We start from the raw sequence: 18,088 nt of genomic DNA, 5'->3' as shown, positions 1-18,088 counted from the left end.
GTGACAAGCGCGCGCGCACACACACACACACACACACACACACACAAAAAGGTGCCATCGTTGGTTTCATATATTTGTACCACAGTGAAAAATGATATGTCAAATGATTAATTAGGTCTGGTTGGTTTCAAAACTAACAGCGGATTTTCCCCTTACTGAAACTTTACATAGAGCAAGACACTCTGCATAATTTCTGGTTTAGGAGGAACAGTACGACTGAAGAGGAAGATTTAAAAAACAAAAAAGTAATTACAGACAATCCTGTTGGTTAAAAAGAACACAATGACTAAGCTCAGATTGTTTTTTTAGGTGCTTTCCAGACTAAGGTAGCGGGTAATAAACAAATACGGTTTATTGAACGTAAACATGACAAAAACAAGTTTTTTGTGATCGACATGTTTATTAAATGGACTGGCAACTACAACAGTAAACTAAGCAGCAGATTAAGATGAATGACAACTTCCAAAAGTAACAGAAAGCTAAACCAAGAATTACACTTTAATGCCAAATTATACCCTTGGAATTTCTCCAGATTTAAGTGGGCAACTTTGAGCATTTTATAGTTTGAAGTCAGTGGTGTGGTGTAGGTGAGTATAAACCATCTCAGACACTGCAGTCATCATGATTTTCACTTTTAAAAGCTGAAATTTCCCTTAGGTTCATCATTTGATAAACTTGCTTAAAGTACAGAAAAAACACTGAAGCGATGACACCCAAGTAACATGGTGAGCAACTATAGCATTTTAAAAAAAACAACAACAACTTGAACCTTGAAAATTACCTATAGTGGAAAATAACAACACCACATTTTGAACATGTTTTCTAAACAAATGCTGAAATAAAACATCTTTTAAACATCACAACTTTGTTTCACAACCAAAATAATAAGACCATTGAAGTAAAACAGACTCATATTCCAGTTAAGAGGGTAGGAAACCAAAAATAATCAGAAACTAAAGTTTTACAGATGGTTTACTCTGTAGATTTTTATCATATTATTTTTGTCTTGATCATATGTTGGCATTAACAATGTCGGCGATACATTTCAGAGCTGAAAAAGAAACATATTTGGTACAACCAATTACTGAATGCAATTCACAATTATATCTCCAGTATCAAGCAATGGCAGCATTAATGTGAGCTAAATAAGAAATTATAATAACATGAAATTGAGAGCTGAGTTGGTGGATTTGAAAGAGTTTGCCAGATAATTTCTCCAGGAAAAAAAAAAAAAAAAAAAAGTGGTAACATATTACTTTTACCCACCCAACAAACCACAGCTCCACCAACATTCAGGAATGTCTTTGCTTTCAATAATGCACAATCATCAGCAAAAGAAAGTTACAGAGGGGTTTACAAAGTGACTTATTTGAATCCTAAAATAGCTCTTCTCAAAACGGGCTTTAAATATTCAACCAGGAGAAATCAATCACATAATTTGGTCACCTGCAATGAAGCATAAACTACACCAAAGCAACAAAACCTGTGTTGCATAAAAACGTCATACAGTGAACTAGACAATGATTAACGGGGCAGGACGAAGAAATCTGGAAGTGCAACTCATTGTGTGTCCAATGACTGAATATGATTGAAGATGAGGCTGAGAAGCTAGGTGAAACATATGGAAGTAAAACATTTGATTTATGTACTAAAGCTGAGAGCATGGGTGAAAAATTTGTTCCTGTACAATATCTAAGTTTTAAAACCATCAAATGAGTATTTATCTTTTTTTTGTGGTTTAAATGTTCTCCTTTTTTTTTATTTACTATATATTCAGTGTTTATTCCCTCTAAACTGAAAGAAAAAATGTTTTGACACCTAGCATTCAGTCTTTGTAATTATGTAATTGCACTTAGAAATAAAAAATATATACACACCAAAATCCCATTTATAAATGAGCCTTAAAGTGCTCATTTCAATTGTTTGAAATCAGATTAGCAAACTTTTTTGTTTCTGGGATATATGATATCCCAAAAATGGCAAATGAAGATTTGTTTGTCTCTCAATACAAACACTTAGTTTTTTAAAATTCTCCTATTAATTAAAACAGCTGAAATCTGGCATCCTGCAGGTAATCATGTTGATGCTTGAATTCCAGAGAAAAGCGTCAAAGGTTCTTGGTTTTCTTGATGTTAAGCACTGTCTGTCACAGGCTGCAGGGAGAACAATTAGAGAAAAGATTTCAGAAAAGTTTTAGAAAAATACTTAACATTACTGCAGTATATTTTACAAATCATATCATTGTGTTTTTGCCTGTTTTGAAAAGACACTAAAACGGGACTTTAAGTCCACATTAATGGGATAGTTTGGATTATTAGAAGTGGGGTTGAATGAGGTACTTATCAAAAGTCAGTGTATAACCCACAGTAGATGGCGGTCAACATGCACCAGTGCAGAGAAGCAGAGAGGAGGACCAGCTAAGCAATGTGCTGCTGTGGAAAGGATCAACAGCAAAACATGCTTTAGCCACCTAACAAAGCAAAATCAGTATCAGTTTAGGTGTATGCTATATTTTGAATTTTTTCCCACCACTTTAACTTGCCGTCAGGCCACCTTTTCTGACGGGAAATTCCTGTTCTATGAGCTAAATATCACCGTCTCCAAACCAACCAGAATCCATTGGTGAAAGCAGTAATTCTGGTTCATAGAACATGGGAGCTGCTGGTCTACCGCTGCCTCGATTGATTAGTTTGTTTGTGTTAATGTGTCATTTTGGTGTTTTAAAAAGTTAGCTCAGATGCACTGAAGTCACACAATAAGGCAAACTAACAGATCAAGGCAGTGGTAGACCAGAAACTCCAGTGAGGTAAAATTACTGCCTCATAGAACTCAGGTTTCCTGTCAGAAAAGGCTGACGGCAAGAAAAATCAGGGAAAATAGTCTTGAAGTAGCATACACTTATACTAATACTGATTTTGTTTTAGGTGCTCCTTTTTTAAACAGAAACAGTAGATTGCAAATTCAAAAATATATATTTAATATATATAATATTTATTTATTTATATATATATATATATATATATATATATATATATATATATATATATATATATATATATATATATATATATATATATCTATATATATATATATATATACACACATTTTTTTTTATATATAGTTTTGGAGATATCGACGTCGGCCTTCTCTCCAATGTAATGGGAGCTATTTGTATCTCTAAGCTGGGGAACAAATATGCATCTTGTCTCTTTAAGCGGTTAAAATACGTTTTGCTGTCGACCCAGTCCACAGCAGTACATTGCTTAGGTTCCATGCTGGTACTCCTCTCTGCCTCTCCAAACTGGGGGTGTGTTGACCAGTATCTACTGTAAGTAATACACCAACTATTGATAAGTACCTCATACAACCCCACTTCAAATAATCCAAACCATCCCTTTAAGTATCTATGTTTAAACATTACTACAGAATATTTTACAAATTACATTAATGGTGCTGAAATGGACATCAAGTCCTCATAATTTCTGACTTAAAAAAACGAAACATTAACAACTTAGTGTCTCACCTTCTCTGCTGTTAGCTGGCCTCCTGCAGGAGCGTTTTCCTGGGCCTCTGCTTTTGACTCGCTCTGTGAGGAGGGAGCAGTTGCCTTGGGTCCAGCCACATCATTGATTTTGGCCTCTGCGTTCGACTTGTTGCTGTCTACTTTGGAGTCACCTTCTGCCTCTGTATCCTTCGGCCGCTTGGGAGATGCCTTACAAAGGTATGACAAGTGTGAGAGAGCGTACAGCTACAAACTGGATATGAAGCTCTGTTTGTGACAGACCCTGTGAGTGAGCCTCACCTCTGTGGACTCCTCTGCTTTTCGTTTAGTGCCTCCTCTCTCATTCTTCTCGTCGATGACCAGGGCTCCTTCATCCTCATCGCTGCTGCCCTCAGCATCTGCTTTCTCCGAGCCACCTGTATCCCCTGCTCCTTCTGACGCGTTCTCCTTCTTCGATGACTGAACGCAGAAATGCAGTGGTGTCAGGCGCACACAGAAATACACCAATGTCTAAATGTTGTCTTGTATTAGTATAACAGGGATATTTTCTTGCATTCTTACAGAGTTTGGTATAATATTCCATTTGCAGAACTAATGGTAAATGCTTACATAAGGAAGGTGACTGTTCCTTATAAAGAAAGATTGTGTTAAAAAGAAACTGGCCTATGATGTTTGTGTTGCCCGTGGAAAGCAAAGGATCAGAAGCTGAACTGAAAAGAAAAGACAGTTTTCCTGTAGCTGCCATTTATGGCTTCAGTTCATTGCAGTTACCACTTACATCTTAAAGGCATAGTTCACCAAAAATTCAGTCATTATCTGCTCACCCTCATGCTGATTGAAGGTAGAGTTTAGTTTTTTAGTCCACAAAACACAGAAAAACAGTGTTTTAAGTGAATGAGGACCAGCAATACCGTTTTCCTGTTTAACTCCAGCAGTGTTTTGTGGACTAAAAACAATAAGCCTGGCTTTCAGTCGGCACGAGGGTAAGTAGATGATTCATTTTTTGGGTGAACTATCCCTTTAATGCACCTTATTTCATAAACCTTTCCTGGGAATTATGGGGAACCTTTTATACAGGGCACAGAAATATAATGAGATTATTCATGGTACAATAAAACAAACTGACAGCACAGCAGAGCTGACAGCTGGCCACTATCCTGCTATAGAAAAACACACACCTCGTAGCCTTCGTGTGTGACGGTGGGGTTGTTCTCGATCTCCCAGAGCCCCTCAGCAAAGCCTTTCCTCTTGTTTGTTTTTCCAAACTTTTCCTTGTGTTCATCATACGGGAACAAATCCTTGGCCCCCAGGTATGCCCTGTGGTGGTCAAACATAACAATTCAATGATCCGTCTACGTCGACTGTTGACTCAATCATATCAATATAAATGTGTGAGAGGGTTTTATGCCACACAGGTAGCAATGTATTATTTTTACAACTGGACTGATGGAAATACACAATTTTTTCACACAATTTTGTTTACTGAGAGTTTCAAGGCATACATGGAACAATATAGAGTAATAATAGTAATGATGAAGGTAGTGATGAAAATACATTCTAGTGATAAAATGAATATCAATTATTATTTAATCAACACAAATTAGCAATTTTGACAACCCACTGTTTTTCAAGTTGAATAATATGAATTATTGTTAAATATAATTTGTAAAAATGAGCACTTCAGTGTGCTTCAAACAAATAAAAAAGGAACATCAGTGTAATAAATATAATTAAAAGCAGGTACAAAGATAATAGAAAGTACAATCAATGGAACAGAAACATTATGACAGTGACTTCATAGGAATGTGGACCTGGGGCAGGTTGCAAATGTTGTGCACTATCCTATACAATCCCATGTGAAGAATTTAAGTTTTAACTTGACTGCTAAATTAGGGGTGCATCAAAGATCTTCCACAAGTTTATTCCATAATTCTAGAAATGTAAAATTTAATTGAAATCAGGCCAGTGTGACATGACTCAGATGGGACAGAAAGTGGATCAAAGGAACATTTTAGATGGCAACAGGGTCACTAAAAATGTTAAATATCATCTGGAGATCGTGGCTGAAAGCAAAAATCATAATGTGGCCAACAACTGTTAAAACATCTCTTTATGGACCTTTGTATGCACTACATTAAATCATGCTCACTTCATGTGTTCACTTCAATATTATCAATTGCTGAAACTGCCATTATTTAGTAAAAAGACTGACAATATTAACACACATTACTCACGTCTCATGCGTTCCAAAAAAGAACACCTGATACTTGTTTGAGGGGGACTTGACGGCTCCTTCAGGTAACTCATCAATCTGGAAATCAAGAACACAGCTTCATAAGAAAGGATGCTGATGAATCAGAAAAATCCATGCAATTCTTTAGATATTAAAATGACATTAAAGCAAAACAACTGATGCTAAATGAAGCTTATAGGACAGGACAAGCATGCAACACAATGGAGTGCTCTTCAATTGCTTACTGAGATGTATTTAAATGTGATTCACAGCTTGATGAAGTTCTACCAGCTCGTGTAAAAGTGCCTTCAATTTGAACTCCTCGTGAGCCTACTAGGAACAGAGGTCACTCTACTTTTGGTTTCATTTCCCATGTTTAACATCCTTACAGTTCTATGTTAGCCTCCACGTCTCTGCGAATATTTATTTGTGTTTTTAGAAAGAGCACAGACAGACACCAAGGCACAGGAAAGCAGTATTGTGAAGGCCAAACATAGTGTCCGTTGGCATCAACCAGACAGGCCTTTTGGCATTCCCAGATATGGCCACTGTGTCAGGATAGGTGGGGCAGGCAGGGCCTGTGGCCTGCTGACATGGGACATGTGTGATAAGACTGAGAAAAAGGAGGGAAAAAGGCAGAGTTGAATAGTGACACCGACTTCGCTATTTTCTCAGATCCGTTAGTTCTTAGTTAGAGGAACTCTTCATAAACCAAGGGAGTCTTGTATGGGTGGACGCAATAGATTCTATCATTTAACTGTATGAATGGTTGCTAAATCAAAAACAGAAACAGCAACCCAGTGTTTCCTTTTCAACCGTGCAGGCCTGTTGTGGTTTGGGGTTAAGTGTTGATTTGTTTCCACATTCTTCTATTTTTGCTTTGACTTCACTGCAATGCCAAACCGTTTTGGTTAGTTTTAATCACCATATTCTCTGATTTTGCATAGGCATGACACTATTAATAAAGCTCTGAGTAAGGCTGCGTTTTAGAGGGAAAAGCAACCTAGTTTGACCCGAGAGTTCAACATTTTCTCTCATGCTGGATTATTAGGAAACACTGACGGCTACTGTGCGTTTATGGATCGTGTAGACATTACGTTACACTAATGTTTCATTAGCCCGGACCAAGTTTAAACGTAATGGAAGTAATTAGTTAAACGTTACGAGAAGTAACACTACAACTTGTCGCAAGAAGTGTGGGCAGACAGGCATGTTTACAAAGCACCAACGCATATGGCTACACCAGCAGCCATGTGTAGTTGTAATGCAACAGTTAATGGTGGAAAAACTTAAAACTTATCCAGCTCATAACTTAGCTAAGTAATAACGTGGCTTCGCGTCGGTGTCCACACATAACCCAACTTTAAAATTAAGCCAACGTTTGCTACTGGAGAGACGTTAACGTTGTGTATGACATGACCGTTAATTTGTCTGTTACCCAACGGCTATTTTTAACGGTTACGAAAAAGCTTTAAGTTAACATTAGCCTAACAGGCCCCCGGAGAGACGAACACGGCACATGAAAAGCAGCACTGGTGGCGAACAGCAGCTAGCAATAACATTCATATTTAGTTATCCAAGCAGGGTACTGAGGTGTCTGACTGTCTACACGATGAATCACCCGAAAGAAATTTGCAACTGTCTACTGTTGGCTAGCTGCGTGTGGATGCTGGGCAACGTTAGCTAACGGCCGAGCAACGGTCGTGTCTAAAGGGTAACCCCAGACCCGCGAAAAATCTCGCGCGAGTGCAAATATTGGAGCAATACATGATCTTTCTCTAACCACAACCAAGTGTGGTCTGTCCCCAGACGTTACCGCAGCGTTTTAACATTTTATTACATAACAGAATTGTATAAGATTCGCAATTAAAAACAAAATCTTACAGATCTCGCGAGCGTTTAGCAAATCAAGGGTTCCCTTCCGGACACAAGGCTAACTCATGGTGGCTAAATGCTAACTACTGTTAGGCCGCGCAGGTAAACAACTGCTAGAAGCAGACAGTCAGACGGGCAGAAATGAATACATAACCAAAGCCTGGAAACAAGAGATTTAACATTGTGTGCTTACCCTCGCAGGCCAGTGCGGATACCCCTTCATTTTAGCAAATACAAGATCTCCAGGTTTGTACTCTCTTTGCCTGTTGGACCTCGGCATGTTTCTTGCAGGAACGACTTGCTGTCCGATAAAATGTGATGTTACAACAGAGTGAGTAGTTTTAATGTGATGCAGTATCCGGATTGGTCAACACCTGCAGCAGCAAACAAGCCAAGCGTTATCCAAATTAACCAGACGCGGAAAACTGGAGCGAAGACGCGGCGGGCGACTTTTTTTTTTTTCTCGGATTCTGTGGACTGTAACCACGGCCGATGACAGCAGCAACGCTCTGGTTTATGTTTGAATGGCCTTACAAATTCAAAAACGCTGTAACTAGTTGGTTTGGTGGTTTGGACGTTATCCCACAAGCTACTGGCACGTCCCTCGGACTGTTTGGGTTTGAAATTGAAACCCGCTTCCCACTTTGCAGACGCGCCCCCAGTACCTGATGAAGCTGCACAGTGGCGCCCCTGGTGACCAAAACCTCACACTGCAGGTACGCTTCTCATGTAAAACACATATTAAGCAAATTGATCAGTCACTTGGAGATCTGCAGGACAGTTGGTTAACTGAAACTGAAAAATAAATTTGTATTATAAAATACAGTAATCATATATTATAATAATTATAGGTCCGGGCGATATGGTTGAGAAACCTATCATAATAGTGTAGTTTCATATCAGTCAATATCAATAATTATTGATCATGCTGGTTGTGGCTGACAACCAGTGGTGGAAACAGTACTGATAATCTGTACTCAAGTACAAGTACTGTTACATTACTGAAATATTACTCAATTACAAGTAAAAGTACTAGTGTTACAAAAATACTTGAGTAAAAGTACAAAGTACTCGTCTCAAAAACTACTTAGAGTATTAGTTACCTTGGTCCTATAATTTCATGGTTAACTGTGTGGTAATTAGTGAATAATATATTTGAATTTTCTCAGAAATTACCCCCAAATTAACCCCAGATTTAATGTGTAATAATGTGATAATCAGCAAGTGGGTGGTAATCACCAAGTAATATATCAAATTTGCAGTTAATTTCAGAGAAAGTTCAAATGTGTGAAATGGTAATTTCCACCTGCTTGCATAAAAATGACACTTGCGAATTATCACATACTTACCATGAAATTTGGGGGTAATTTCTTAGAAATTTCAGACTTGGTAGTTACCACCCATTACATGAAAACATTACTTACTTACTTACTAAAACTGTTGACATTTAATAAATTATTAATAGAGGATATTCTTTTGGCTTTCCCCCCCCTCATTTTAAATTTTAGTTTCCCTATTCATCAAATGGTTCTACCAGAAAAAAACAAACAAAACAACAATGTTAAACGAGGTGCAATACATCCATACATTCTGGTTTTCATTGATCCATTTGCAATCAGATCACCTGACTGGCTACAAAAATGCACATGAAAGGTTTGGACATTAATCCAACTTGTACTCAGTACTCAATTATGATTTTGAAAGTAACTAAGTAGATTACATAGTGTAATATATATTTAAGAGCAAGTAAAAGCAGTAATAATCAGTAGTGTGAATATAACAACTAACTTGGCAAAATCAAATAATAGAACAGCTGGAACAGCCTGATAATTCAGAAAATGACATCACTTTACTGTAATACAGCGTTTAACATCAGGAGAAGAACACTTATGATGATATCCAAAATCTATCATGATATCTAGTCTCATATCACAATATGATATAATATAGATATATTAATTAGGGCCCTAAGCTGATATTAGGGAGTAAAACCATTCTGATATTCTTGATACAGAATATAATATACAGAATATAGAACATAAACACACATTTTTGCAATGATCCCTCAAAAGTGGTTAACACCTGTGACAAAAATATGTAATGGAGGCAGGATATTTTACAGTTTAACAATAAATGTTATAGTCCAAAATAATATTAAGGCGCTTAAATAGGGAAATCTGGAATACCTGTAAAAGTGTCTCAAAATACTTCTCCTCTATTAGTTATTTTACATGTGTGTTTATTATTCCATCTAGGATTCATAATGCAGATACCATTTATTATCAAAAGGGGTTATACTCCTAGCAGGGGAGTTTAGGGCATGTTGTCACATGGGTAAGTTGTCACATGGTTATAGCTCCAAGACCAGGTTGTGCTGTCTGAAAAAATATAACAATGTCACATGCAGTGCTCTGTTCTGAAGTAATTTAGCTCTTGACATGCATTTTTCAGCCATGAAGGAAAACAACTGAACTGCACTATTAATGTAATAAAACTCTGATAAGTAAGTTTTTGCACTGTACTTATGCAACTTCTCTGCTGCAAATGGTCTCAGTGATTTTGGGGCAAATTGTCACCCCAGTATTATCCAGGTACAACCCTGAAGAAGCTGATTTAGCTAGCTGCTAAAGTTGGTGTAATGTTCTATGCAACATGCAACAAATGGCTGAAATACATAGGGGATTGCATAAAAAACCTTTAATTAGAAAAACCTTAGAATGATAAAATGTCTTTTACAGGAAAATGCAAAAGAGTGAAGGACAAAACAAGGCCAGTTAAAATGTTTTGAAATTAAAAACGAAAGACCAGCAGCAGCCACCTGCTTTTACAGAAGTTCTTATTTATTGAAAAGTCTCATGTAACAATTAGCCTCTAGTGTGACATCTTACCAAGTGATCGGGCAACTTGTTACAAATGCACATTCTCTACTTAACCATTCATAAGTCTGTATTAAAGTGAGCAGCAAAAATCTAAAGATTATACAGTTTGATTATACATTTTGCAAATGAGTGACCAAAAATGTACTGAGACCAAGAAATTAAAAAGAAATAATAAACCATTACAAATAGTTTTCATCTTATAATTAAATTCTCTGCTTCTTACAGGAAAGGATTTAACAGAACGGAAACGCGAATAACATTAGTGTTTTAAATACTGTAAATGTCCGTAGGGGGCGTTAATGCCCTGAAGTTGTTTACCGCCGTAAAACAAACAGACGAAGAAGAACGAGCTGCGCAGAAAGCTGCGCAGTTGTCATTTCTTCAATCATGAATGATGGAGGCGAATGTTTTGATGGAGTCTAGTGACTAAAAAGGCTCGGTTTTGTGGCGTGAACCATAGCTGCTATATCAGCCGATGTTATATCGTGTGCAACAACAGATGTGAGACGAATTTAATTGGACTGAACGAGAAAAGGTCAGTTAGCTCGCTAACATCGTCTGCTGCGGCGGCCTAGCTAACATTAGCTAGCACCGTTAAGTTAGGACAGTCCTTTCATTTAACGAGCTCACTGTGAGGCCCTTCTTTAACTTGATGTGTTGTTCATAATACTACAGTTACACTGGGAAGTATTTTATTATCTGTGTGGCTATATTATTCAAAGATCATCCTACCTTTAATCGAAGTAAGTTCGTCGCAAAGCGTGAGTACGCCTTCTTCACACCTAACCAAAGGGAAGTAGTTATCCATGTACACGACTTACTGCAGACTAATAGTCTCTAATAACCTCAGCAAACATGTCTTTAGTCGCCTATGGCAGCAGTGATGATAGTGACTCAGAGGAAACTTCCACCTCTGCAGCACCGGAGAGCAGAGTTGGCACAGGAGGGCTCTTCTCACTTCTGCCTGCTCCCAAAAAGACAGGATCTGCAGGAGGAGATTATGGACCAAGCAAGGAGACAAAAACGAACCCTTCAGCAGGGGACAGCACGTCAAGCGATGACCTAGATCCTCAGCCATCTAAAGGAGGCTTATTTTCTAGTCTGCCTAAGCCGAAGAAGCGAACAGAGCCTGTCAAGATCACTGTGCCACAGATCCAGAGACGGGATGTGAGTGCTGACTAGAATCAACTGTTTGCTTACAATACATGTTGTAGCTCCTGTGGTGTATAATCAGGTTGTAATTCTTGGCATTTCTTTCCATAGTCAGACTCTGACGACGATGAACCAGCAAAGAAGAAACTACAACCTCAGGTAAAAGTCTCTCTTACCGTGTTTGACTATATTCAATTACTTGAATTATCTTTCTACCCTATTGAGATATATTCAGGCTGATTAGTAAACACTCAAACCTGTTTTTAATAAAATACAGTCAAAGCAGTTCTACATCATCTGCTGTAGGTAATATTGATATGTACCTCATACAACCACTTCATATAATCTGCACTATCCGTGTAAGACTAAAAATGCATAAAAATGAAGGGAACCAATGGCACATAATATATTATTTCATCCATTATGCATTGTATATAAATGGTGTCAAACCGCAGCTGCTCCCTGGACTCACTGCCCCTTTCCATCCATCTTTTGCCTCTTCCAGGGTGCAGGTTCAGGCCTGTCCTCTCTTCTACCACAACCCAAAAACCTGACAGTGAAGGAGATCGATAGACCCCTGATTCCTCATGCACTCACCAAGCGCCAAGAACCCAAAGGACCCAAGCCTGGGACTCCCGCTCAGGGTCTGCTTGGTTCTAGTGCATCACCTTCTGCCATCAAAGCTGCGGCAAAGTCAGCCGCCCTGCAGGTGGCTAGACAAATAGCCACTGACGACCAGGATAACGAGGAGGACATAACCCCACAGAACTACTTTTCTCTGGGTGAGAGCTCCCAGCCTCTCCCCGCAGTCGTCCCCAGTGTAGACCCTGAGCCAGGAGCCCCTGCAGAGCTTCTTCCTTTTTCACCTGCAGACGAGCCCGGCCAGTCAAACGCCCCTCTCGACTTTGGGGGGAACCACGAGGGAGCTGGTGCATGGGGAGGTCAATATCCCCAGTACCAACAGCCCATGGCAGGCCCAGAAGCTTTTCCTCCGGTAATCATGACCCACACACTATCTTATATATGTGCATGTCACCCAAATGGCTTTAGATTCAGATTAGATACACTGCAAATATTTCAATTTGCTTGATTACATTAAGTGCAGTATTTAAAAAAAAGTTGAGGCCAATCCAATTCAAAATGCAGTTCTTTTGTAAGTGCTGGATTGTCCTTTAAACTGTCCACTCATCAGATCTGAGTACAATCATGGAAAAATTAAAGAAGCCTACTCTTCATTAATGGTTGAGGTGTGCATGAACTTTTATTTTATACAGTTAGGTACTGCTGATGCTGTTTACAGCGTAGATGCAAATGTGACAAAAAGTATAATAAATTAACACCCGTAAATAACAACCATGAATTTACATAAAAGCTGCTGTTTGCCTCTCTCCTTCGACAGGGTTATTATAATGAGCCATACTACCAGGATCCTAACCCCGGACTGGCAGAGGCTGAGGAGCCTGGCCACTCGGCCATGTTTGATGACGAAGCGGTAAGAAAAATGCTGCTTCTTCTGTTTGCATTGCTTTGCTACATAACCTAACTCCATACTGAATAATGGGTTCATTCTTGATATGTTTGCAGTTGCAACACTTTTGTTTGACTGTTTCATTCCACATTTATGTTCAACAATAGCTCCTAATTCAGAAAGAATCACTCTATGACCTTAAAGTCTGGCTGAAAACGGTGTTTAATTCTTTCGAGCATCTTCTTCCTGTACCTCAGTTCATGCGGCTGCAGGGGAAACGGAACAGGGGCAAAGAGGAGGTGAAGTTTCTGGAGATCAAAGGTGACGACCAGCTGAGTGGCAACCAGCAATGGATGACAAAGAGCATGACAGAAGAGAAGCAGACCCGTCAGTCCTTCAGCAAGGTAACCTGTGGTGTTAAAGTTGTGCTTTTAGGCTATTTTCATTATCAATTAATGTGCAGATTATTTTCACGATAAATCAATTAATTATTTCATCTATAAAATGTCAAATAATTGTGAAAAAAGCTCATCACAGTTTCCCAGAGCCTAAAGTAACATCTGTAGATTACTTTTGTCCAACTGACAGTCCAGAACCCCAAGACTCTTCTTTTATTATCATAAGTGACAAAGAAAAGCAGCAGATCCTCACATTTAAGAAGCTGGAACCAGCAAATGTTTGACATTTTTGCTCGAAAAATGACTGAATTTCTTTAGATTGACTCATCGATTAATCAACTTAAAGTCGCAGCTTTATTGTCCTATGGTTTATGTTCAGATTTTAACTCAGTGGAAGTACATTTTGTGCTTTTTGCTCACCATTGATTTACACTCAGTTGAGACTGAGAACACATAACATCTGGCCTGCAGCCATTAAATGTTTCATGTGGTAGAATCTAAAAATATTTAATGGCATGATTCAACAGACAGGATTCTCTCTATTGTGCACATACACATGGAAGGAAACTGCACCTGTAATTTGACTCTTGAAGGTTCTGCTAAAAAATGCAGATGGGCTTGATGTTGTCATGAAAACGCAAGTCAAGAAGCATAAAAAAAGAGATGTCCCCATTGCTTGAATCTGAATCAGTTTTGCAAAGAAACAACACATTTAACTTCTGTGACATCTGTAACATCTACTTTTTTATCTCTGCAGAAAAAAGGGGAACAACCCACAGGACAACAGCGACGCAAGCATCAGATAACATATCTCATTCACCAGGTGAGTGCCGCTAAAGCCCTAATTCTACTTTCTCTATTGGTGCAACATAAATTTTGTCACCTGATCTCACCTGTGAACGTCTGTGGGGACGTCTGTCTGCTCGTATATTTTACAGGACTGCACCTTATATTTGAGAAATCTTCAAATCACTGTTTAGTCTTTTTTTTTTTTTTACAGCTTGTCTCTGTCCTGTGCACACATTAACGTGTCAGCATAAACTCACAGTGAGCTGATACTCATCTAACATTATTTAAGCTACGCATTTGACAATTGAAACACCTGGAATTGTTTGTGTTTTCTTTTGTTAATGCTCTGGATCAACAAGGGGATATTTATCCAAAAGTCAGTGCTGTCCTTGAACCACAGCATCATATTTCTTTTGACATCAGAGCTGCAGAATAAAACAGAAAATATGTTGTAGATAAGCCAAGAGCTTCTGGTGCATGACTGACTTAGCAAAATTCATAGATTATTATTGAGTTTGTTTTGAAGGTGATACAGAGCAGGATGGGAGTCAGGGTTTCTGTACCAACATACTTAGAGTCTGCACTCCCAGTGTGACACGCCCGCACATGCTTCAGGTTGCTGGCTGCCATTCAAGTTTGTACAGAGCAAACCTCAAACCTTGTGTTTACTTCTTTATACCTGAGGTTTGTTCAGTAAGCGGAAGCCGATGGTGAGCCCACACAAGACATTCAGACGTGTTTAAGAAAAAAAAGAAGCAGAATTTTTCTTAACTTTGCTAGTAGTGTCTTGTTAAAGGGTGTTTTCACATTGGGTAATACTGCTTTGTACCGTGCCTGACTAAGATCCCCCCCTTCTTCTCTACTCCCCCGCTGGTCAGCTTTCACATTGGTAATAGTACACTTGCATCATGGTTTACACAACATTTTTTATTGTTGCTGTGTGGCCGGCCAATTGCAAGATGCCACTAGCGGTCCACTTCCTTGTTTTGGTACGGTACTCAGGATCTCCTCTTTATGTGGACTTGGCCACAGATCAATGAATAAATCAAACAAACTGGAGTGGGTTGCACTGACGAGGACTTTTAAACCCGTTTAAAGAATGTTGCACCAAACTTGAAAAGTAGCTTAAAATTAAGAAAGATTCAATTTAAACCTCTCTTTAAACCTCAATTTAGTTTTTAAGAAAATACAAGAAATTAGAACTAGCGAACATCGAAACATTTTAAATTTTTAGCTAGCAAACAATGTTGTGTTTTATAGCTAATTAGCAAGCTACCGAACATCCTGTTAGGGAATACAAAGTTAAGTTTCCCCTTACTTTTATACTTACTAGGTCCCAACAGCATTTGAATTTATTTATCTCATTGCGTGAGCAAGCATCTCTACTTTGATTTCACTCGAGTTAATTTCAGTTCAAGTCACTAAACTTGGATTTACTAAACTGATGTTAGTTTTTAATTGCGCACCAGAGATCTGCTTACTTTATCTGGTTCTGCTCGTTTTAAACCTAGCGTTGCTAACCTCTGATTAGAACTATGCTTAGAATAAATTAATCTTCGGTAGTTCAACCTGGTCTGAGTGTCTTGTTTAGTAAATTTTTCTCAGTCATGTTGGTTATTGTTCTGTCACACACACCAGGAATGGTATTCAAAGTTGGGATAAGCACACAGGGTGGGGATTTATTTGCATTGTTGGTTGGTATTCAAATCTCATATTTGTCTGTGTCCTTCCTCTCTACTAAACTCCCCCCCCGCCCCATGATATCTCTGGTAATCTGACTCCCATAATTTGTCTTACATACCCTTTAGAGATTCCTCACTGGCCACTCACGTTTAAAAAATGTAGCAGTTAAAATTTAATAAACCGATCTGGCCCCCAAAAAATCAACATCTTTAAAATCAACATTTGCTCTTTTGAAAGGCATTATCTGTGTGACATTTAGTCTCACAAAAGCTGACCAGGAACTTTACTTTATTTTCCCTCTTTCACAGGCAAAGGAACGTGAGCTGGAGCTGAAGAACAACTGGGCAGAAAACAAGCTCACCCGCCGGCAGACCCAGGCCAAATATGGTTTCTAAATGTCACACCGCGGACTCTTTGGGGGCTTCAGAACGTAGAGTAGAGCTCTCCAGATTTCCCTGCACACAGAGAAAACTTGTGCTTGGGAAGAAACTATACACACCTTAATACAGATTTCTCCCTCCAGCCCTCCTTCCTGTATTTGTGTTGAATTGTTAATATTCAGTAGTTCTTTTGGTGAACTGTTTTATAAGGTGTCACTGTAATGAAAATCCAGTCACAGTAAATATAGGAGCTGTACCTACATGAGAGTGTAACAGTGTTTTTAAGGTACCTGCAGCCAGTCAGTGGGAGAGATTATATACGTTTTCCTTTTTAACATGTATGCTTTCTCTTCATACAGCGATGTTGGTTTGTTTCTTGGTGACAGATGACTGGAGAGAACAGGTTTGGTTCTCTGGCAAACATACAGATGTTAGTAAAATGTTTCTGATCATAATGAGAAATGAACTGAAGTCGTTATAAAGCTGTGACACATGACATATTCATACATTCAATCAGCTGCTTTGTAATAAAAAATAAAGTTGAACATGATGTGGTTGCCCATGACGATTTATTAAATTAAGGGTGTAAAACTTGTGTCAGGTATATGCTGCATTATTTTTATCCCTGTTTTTTGAAATTTCTTTTTTTTAGGTTTTTGCATTGAAAAGTTGGTTGTGAAAAAGTCTGTTTACATAATGATTTGCCAGAGAACCAAACATGCATTTTTTTTTTTTTTGTTTCAGTTGGTTCTTTTGTTGCCATAAGACACGAGAATCATCTGATTTTAACATGAAACAAGGAAACTAAAAAAGAAGAAAGGGTAAATGTAATACTGGCCTCTGGTTGGCGACAGGCAGACCAGTTGAAGCCTGTGGGAGAAGCACATTGAAACTCAACATGTCTTCATCGTCTGACCTTTGATGAAGAATCGCCTCTAAAAAAAAGAGAGAGAGAGAAACTTTCTAGAAAAAAAAAAAAAGACTTTTTTTTTAGTTTCCTTGATGTGAAACAGGAATTTTACCTCAGTTTTACCTGGTTGTACCCAGCATGCATCTTACTGTTTCAGTTGGTTTTCTTTCCTCTAAATCCCAGTAACAAGTCTTTTTAGTATCTTGAATTGATGTGATTGTCAGCTAGGCTGCGTTGCACCAACAAAAATTCATTTTTTACACCTGCTTAAATCATGTTTTAACTTTAATTTATGGTGCCTTAAACTTTGATCTAGCTTAAACTTAAACTTCTTTTTAGGTTTTGTTTCACTCTTTTACTCTTCGACTAAGTTTAAGCTGAAATCTTTAACCTTCAGTGTAAAATGTGATCTTATTTTAACTTAAAACTTACATTTGAGGAGGTTTGACTTTTAAGATGGCTTGAGCAAAAAAAAATCTCTGCTGACCCATTGTGAGTAGGCTGACTAGGCTATCAAACTTTTTAGTTAGCTAGCGAAGATTATAAGTTTTTTTGTTTTCTTGTTTGTAGCTGGGTATCAAACAATGCAATGTTTTGTTTCACATCTAAATTTTAAGTTTTCCGCCCTCTTTTACACTTACTAGGTTCAGAAAGTGCTCAGATTTATTTATTTTGATTTGGGTAAATAAGCATCTCCATATTCATTTACATCACTAAACTTGGATTTACTAAACAGATCAGTTTTTAATTATGCAGCAGAGCTCTGCTTAATTTTAACTCTAGCTTTACTGAACTCTAATCTTAGATTAAAATAATCTT

General features: G+C 38.2%; 2 protein-coding genes across 2 annotated transcripts; one reads left to right on the top strand and one right to left on the bottom strand.

The window, feature by feature from the left end:
* Positions 1-380: 380 nt before the first annotated feature.
* LOC146313304 (hepatoma-derived growth factor-like) lies at positions 381-8,269 on the bottom strand. The gene is made up of 6 exons (XM_084739325.1): positions 7,804-8,269; positions 5,737-5,813; positions 4,681-4,819; positions 3,803-3,961; positions 3,524-3,712; positions 381-2,153 (listed from the first exon to the last, which is right to left on the bottom strand). Exons 1-6 carry the CDS (start codon positions 7,888-7,890, stop codon positions 2,133-2,135), a joined length of 672 nt encoding a protein of 223 aa, XP_084595451.1. The 5' UTR covers positions 7,891-8,269; the 3' UTR covers positions 381-2,132.
* A 2,580-nt stretch (positions 8,270-10,849) lies between these two features.
* prcc (proline rich mitotic checkpoint control factor) lies at positions 10,850-16,954 on the top strand. Its single transcript, XM_084739177.1, has 7 exons — positions 10,850-11,656; positions 11,753-11,800; positions 12,147-12,635; positions 13,041-13,133; positions 13,367-13,513; positions 14,265-14,330; positions 16,288-16,954. Exons 1-7 carry the CDS (start codon positions 11,345-11,347, stop codon positions 16,372-16,374), a joined length of 1,242 nt encoding a protein of 413 aa, XP_084595303.1. The 5' UTR covers positions 10,850-11,344; the 3' UTR covers positions 16,375-16,954.
* Positions 16,955-18,088: the final 1,134 nt, after the last annotated feature.

Source organism: Lutjanus erythropterus, chromosome 16 (genome assembly GCF_056507025.1).
Source record: "Lutjanus erythropterus isolate fLutEry1 chromosome 16, fLutEry1.hap2, whole genome shotgun sequence".
NCBI classification, from domain to species: Eukaryota; Metazoa; Chordata; class Actinopteri; order Lutjaniformes; family Lutjanidae; genus Lutjanus; species Lutjanus erythropterus.
The sequence above is the reverse complement of the archived record's forward strand: the minus strand, read 5'-3'. Positions and strand labels throughout refer to the sequence as shown.

Coding starts and splice junctions, on each gene's coding strand:
- prcc (XM_084739177.1), top strand. CDS start 11,345: ATGTCTTTAGTCGCCTATGGCAGCAGTGATGATAGTGACTCAGAGGAA. Junction 11,657..11,752: donor CACAGATCCAGAGACGGGAT/GTGAGTGCTGAC, acceptor TTCTTTCCATAG/TCAGACTCTGACGACGATGA. Junction 14,331..16,287: donor TAACATATCTCATTCACCAG/GTGAGTGCCGCT, acceptor CCTCTTTCACAG/GCAAAGGAACGTGAGCTGGA.
- LOC146313304 (XM_084739325.1), bottom strand. CDS start 7,890: ATGCCGAGGTCCAACAGGCAAAGAGAGTACAAACCTGGAGATCTTGTA. Junction 4,820..5,736: donor TTTTTTGGAACGCATGAGAC/GTGAGTAATGTG, acceptor TGACCACCACAG/GGCATACCTGGGGGCCAAGG. Junction 3,713..3,802: donor AAGCAGAGGAGTCCACAGAG/GTGAGGCTCACT, acceptor TACCTTTGTAAG/GCATCTCCCAAGCGGCCGAA.